The sequence below is a fragment of the Atta colombica genome, unplaced genomic scaffold, assembly GCF_001594045.1.
Source record: "Atta colombica isolate Treedump-2 unplaced genomic scaffold, Acol1.0 scaffold238, whole genome shotgun sequence".
Lineage (NCBI taxonomy): Eukaryota > Metazoa > Arthropoda > Insecta > Hymenoptera > Formicidae > Atta > Atta colombica.
In genome coordinates this window covers 820620-826600 of record NW_017259336.1, presented here as the reverse complement: position 1 = coordinate 826600, position 5981 = coordinate 820620, and the positions used below count along the sequence as shown (strand labels likewise).

General features: G+C 36.4%; 1 protein-coding gene across 1 annotated transcript in view; it reads right to left on the bottom strand.

Moving 5' to 3' along the window:
- LOC108688716 (protein stum) overlaps positions 1-5624 on the bottom strand; it is a 21170-nt gene extending 15546 nt beyond the window's left edge. Inside the window, exons 1-3 of the mRNA XM_018195074.1 lie at positions 5560-5624; positions 4680-5053; positions 2537-4292 (exon numbers count right to left, since the gene is read on the bottom strand). Of these exons, the coding sequence (XP_018050563.1) occupies positions 2537-4292; positions 4680-5037 (2114 nt within the window). The 5' untranslated portion in view covers positions 5038-5053; positions 5560-5624. The remainder of the gene's footprint in view (positions 1-2536; positions 4293-4679; positions 5054-5559) is intronic.
- Positions 5625-5981: the final 357 nt, after the last annotated feature.

Sequence of the window (5981 nt, the reverse complement as noted above, 5' to 3'; positions counted from 1 at the left end):
TTTAAAGGTGATAAATTCTTGTAAGAATTATAGCAACATTCAACTAAGGAAGGGACTAATTTTATAATTTAAGTTTTATCTTCGTATATAAGATATATTGAACTATTATCTTAAACTCATTTTATTCTCGCAATTTAATTGAGTTCCAAAAGTGCGATAAAATATCTTGAAGATTTATTACAGTATTTTTAATTTGCGAACATTAGATACAATTTGACTTAAGGTAACTCCGGCAAATACGCCGCGCTGGGATTTACGCAGAAGTCAGAAAAAATAGAAGGAGTGGAGGTAATTTTTCCGCAACTACTCTCTGTTATATGCCTTTATATTATATTAGTATTGTGAATTATGATTTCAACTTCTTACTGTTAATATCAATGAAATTATTGTGAGTTGAATCGATTTGTCACTGTAATAAGTATCGTCATCACAAATTATAATTTACCTAAAATGATTACTGTAGGGCGTGTAAAAGACTTAGTGTAGTGGAATAGTAAAGCATGTTGTGTAGCAAAATACAAGTGTTTTGCTTTTATATTCTTTGTTTAGCTTGTTGTCTTGTATATCCCACCTATTTAGGATATATGACATTTTTAGTAAACGGGATTTATGCCCAAAGCATACAAAGTGCGATTGAATTTAGCACACTAAATATAATAAACGTGTTATATGAAATATGTACCTCATGTTATGATACTTGTAATATATATAGGAAGATTGTAATTATTATTTATTATTTCATAGATATATTTGTCATTTCTTATTCCTTAATAAAACTTTTTTTCCTTAATAAACACATTTTATAAGTTATTATATGTCATTATACGTCTTATTTATATGCATTATTTGTAAATTTTTCATGAGCCATACATATCCCCCCCTTCCCCCTATGAGTAGCCATATATCCTACTCTATGGGATATACGGTAAAAAGGGTTTCAAAAAGTTTATTTTTTAATATGAAAAATAAATATTTCTAATATTTTTTTCATAGTAGTAGACAGTACAAAGTTTTTACTGATATAGTTCGTTTACTATAAATGTAGTCAATAAATGTACTTAATAAATTAAGTTTTTGATAGATGCATATACCGAAATTATCCTATATTAAATTCGTAATAAATTACCCAACTTGAATTATTTTTAATCATTCTATATTTCATTTCTATATTTCTCGTTACGTGATACTCACAAAGATAAAGATTCGAGCTTAGAAATAAATCAAAAAATAGCTTATGCAACTGTCTCAGTTGAGATAATACTCTCGTCTTCTAGAAAGTTTCGGAAGAACTTTCAGCAATCAAATAAGTAGCTCGCTTCGTTTCTAGCGAAAAATTAGAATCGACTATCGATTCAGAGTAATTATACGTGAAAGTTGAAAAGTTTCAGAAGGTGATGCAATTCCGGTCACTGCTATTCTTTTCATTCAATATAAAATAATTACATCATGAAAGTTTTTCATTCATTTAATAGAGAACGATGCCTCGTTTTCGTGCCGTCCAGCCGATAAAGAGCGATGCCTCGTTTTCGTGCCGTCCAAACCGAAAAAATTTCATCTTCTGATCTGATCACGATTCATTCGAAGCGCAACCCAGATCACGCTCCCGCAAGGCAAATAGCTTTAATTTTATATCGATCATATGAGCAAAAATAATGCGAATTAGTAGATAAACTCACGCGTGATACACTTCAATTGGCATATCATGCGACTCGTACAAAATTAAGAAATTTATAAATTCAACAATCATCAGTTTGCTTTCTCATTAAAGATTCATGTAAATACGTATTCTATATGATGTATTTAATACACTTAACAATGCATCATATAATCATATATCATATAATACCTACTTATCATATAATGAATTAACGTTATTAATAATTTTTTAGCTGCGTGTTATTAATCTGTCTGCATTAATTGCATTTAATTAATTACAATTCAAATAAAACAAACTGCCGCTATAAGTACAGTAGAAAAAAAGAGAAGGAAGAAAAGGAAGAAGAAAGTTTAAATAGGAAATAGGAAATGCAGCATTAAAAAGCGCATTTATATTAAGACTATAAATTTTGATGTACAACTAAAAATTATTTTAATAAAAACATTTCGTAAAAATAATTAAGAAATTGTAAGATATTCATTTCATTTGAGATCTATTTCAAAAATTCCACATATTAGATAAAATAAAAAGATCTTTTATGATTATTGAAACTGTTTTTGAAAATTATATTTAAGAAAAGTATCTCTTAATACTTTGATGATGTATTCACGTGCAAAAATGTTTACATTCGTAAACAATATGAGATAATTAGCTGACAAATAAATACCGACGCGCAATTTGCTTAAACTAAAAATTGTATAAATTGACAAGAAATATTATTAGGCACAAAGAATCTCCTTAATCGAGTGGCAGTTTTCATTCATGTGTATTTAACAGTCGATTTTCATTTACAATTAGTATTAAAGAGAGAAAATGTGAGGTATATCAATTTTCACGCATAATGTGTAATTAAATAGAATAATAAAAATCAAGACTCACGCTGGTTCTCCATTTTGCTCGATGCGTACGATATTACCGCTGAGAGTCTCGATCTCCTGCGGCCGCTTCACCATGTGCACACCCGTTTTCTCCCTCGGCGAGGACACCCCTCTGACCGTGTTCACGCTCACCCCCGTGTCCGTCGACCTTACGCTCTCGACCGAGTCCGTGGACACACCGGTAGAGGATTTCAGGGATGCGTCGCTACCGCGATTCTCGTTCCTTGTTCGAACCACAGCATCACTATTCACACCTGCGTTCACTACACCGACTGTGGGATTCACATTGTTACTCTTTACCACGTTGTTCGTCATCATATTGTTGCTCATTGCCGTCGCGTTATTCACTGTTTTCGCCTCTTCTTTGACCTTCAAATCCTTCTCCATCACCGTGGGCATCTTATCATTTGTTGGACCGTCACGACTCGCGGTTGTCTTGCTGCCTGCAGAACCACTCTTGATCTCCGTCGTCGAAGCAGCTTTCGATTCTTCCGGAGCCTTCCCGTCACTTGATCTAGGCCCGCGAACATTCTGACTGTTTCTGCCAGAACGCTGATTAGCAGAAGACTGATTACTAGAACGCAATTCATCATTCATCTTAACACTCTTCATGGATTGACTGACGCTTCCGCTCTTTGAGTGACCTCCAGTGCTACCTTCTGCACCGATAGGAGAGTCCTTCTTATCGTTTCCAGGATTAATCGCTTGAGTTGTCTTGAGTGACTGATTTTCGACAAACGGCGAGGATTTCTGGCTCGTTGATGCTACATTCGGTGTTGAAGGCATCGGTGATTCGCTTTTGGATACAGGAGAAATAGAGGACTTGAGCGTTCCGTCGGATCGTTCCTTCTGCTGATTCGTCGTTGAGCCCTCATTACGCTCCACGAGAAGTGTAGTCGCATCAATGTGCAGAGGTTGTACCGCTGTGGTCGTCGTGGTGTTTACCAACCGTTCACTAGATGTGCCGATCGCCTGCGAGGTTTGCTTTAGAAGATCTATAAGATCCACATCGTCCGCAGTGGCCGAGGAATTCCCATTCATTTCATTTTCCTTTGAATTCAGTTCAGATCGATCATTCTGAACTGATTGGCCTGCCTGTTTGTCGCTTTTGCTTTCTTTTGCAAACCTTTCCGTCTTTCCGGTGCTCTGCTCGGGCATCGAGATAAACCTACTGATATTCGACGAACCGTTCGCCTTGCTCGTCTTCAGAGGAATCTTTGAAGGTGAAAGGAGATGTTCCTTGCTGGGACTTTTGTTCTGATTGTCCTTTCGAGCAGCGGCGTTCTTCTGCGGCGACGTTGCTCTTCTTGATATCTTCGTAGGAGATTGTTTCGTGGTGTCTTTTCCTTTTATGTTCGATCGAGGGATCGTCTTCTCCAGTTTCGTCGGAGTACCTTGGATCGGTGAGAGTCGCATCGAGCCTTTCGTCGGTTGTCGACGCGTCGCCGTCGAGTTATTATTGAGATTATTAGTGGAATTGGAGATGAAACGAGTCTTGGCTTCGGTTAGATTCGTATGACTCCGGGAATCGGATTTATTCAAACGCATCTTCGAGTCGTTCAGCCGTGACTTTGAATCGGACGCATTCAATCGATTTCGTGAGTCCGAGACATTTAGTCGCGTCTTCGAGTTGACTCGACGACTAATCTTCGGTGACGGTGAACGCTCGTTGTCTTTTGTCAAGGAGGTGGATCGCTGACGATAAGTCGGCTGCGGTATTAGACTTCTTCTAGGACTGTTCTGTTGCGACAACGACACTACAAAATATAAACAAATGATTTAACAAGAAATATCGTTGATAAAGATCATATTTCGATGATAATAAAAAAACACTGAGAAAAAAAATTTTATTAGGATAAAACAGGATAATTTAGATAAGTTAACAGAAATTGAATACACGATCTCAATCTTTTATACTTAAAAAGTTTTTATTAACTTATATAAATTATCCTGTTTTATCTTATTTGTAACTATAATTACAAGTTACTGTAATTATGATTACTCTAATGTTAGTCATAATATAGTATAGTTCTACCAACAAATACGTATAGTTGGCAAGCCTCAAAAATAACTATAATTACAATCATTTTTGGTATCAGAAATCTTCGTGACTTGATCTTCTCGATAAAAATTTGCCTACTCACCCCTTCGCTCGGTTTTACGTCGACGTCCATCTCCGGCTACTTCTGGCGATTGCGGCCTCGACATTGAGCGAGGGGGTGGTCCTTTGAAGCCACGTCCACGGAAGGGCGAGACCCTTCCTGTCGGCAAAGTGGACGACGCATCGCCAGTTTCTGGACTCACCGGCCTGGACTCAGCAAGTATCACGAAGCTGGAACGACGATGTGCCCTGCCGAAGGACGTCGACGTCGGGGCGACTTTGTAGGGCTCGGGTGCACGCGGGGGCGGCGGCGACAGATACATGTTGTCAGGGACGGCCAGCACCCGGAAGGGCGGTAGGCCCTGCCGCGCGACGTGGCCATCATGATCGCTCCGCCTCATTCTTACCAGACCCTATCTTTTGTTAGGAAATAACGTTAGTTAATATGATTGATCTGCTTGCATTAATCCCCGAATTTGTGTCAAACAGTTCATAATCCTCGCAGTCTTAAAATAACAATATAAAAAAAAAAAGAAGAAATTAAAAAATTGTTTTTTCAATTTATTATAATAAAATAACTAAGTCTCCATATTGTTTTAACATTTTAATTATAATGACAAATTAACACAATTGTAAAATTAATAATCTACTGATTTTCAGAATTATTGTATGTAATATATGTTTATTTAAATTATTTAAATAATATTCAATGAATATTAAATTGTAACTATTGCGTTAAATTCGAGGATTAATTATCGTGTATTTGTTTAATAATATGCTAAATTCATTTTAATGCATGCAGTAAAATTATTTTTATTTTTATTCTATTAATTAATATATTATTTAATTCCGTTAATTTTAAACAATGTATGTGTTCAATACATCTCATAATTTCTATTTAATTTAAACTGAAGTGTTCATACCTGGTGCCCTTCATGCAGGTCGCCGAAGTGAGAGGGACGCCGTGATCCGCCGTTGCTCCCACCTGCAAAGAATAGAAATCTCTACTGAGAAAGAGAGAGTGCGTGACGGTCATTAAAAAATAAGGAGAAATTTTTATTTCGATAAAAGTCGAGATAGCATAAAATCGGTTCCGCCCAGCAGATGGAAAACCGCAATTGCAGAAATGGAAACGTCCCGACCATCCTGCTCGATCGATAGCTCGCGCGCAATACGAAAAGTTTAAACAAATTTTGCATACTTTTTCTGCATTTATTTTACTTTATCTGCAATAAAGACGAGAATTGTTTTTCATTCGTTATTTTCGTTACCAATTGTTTTTAGTGCTTTTAGTTGCTCGTCAGTCGATGAATCGGGAAATTATATTGATAACATACAAGGAATG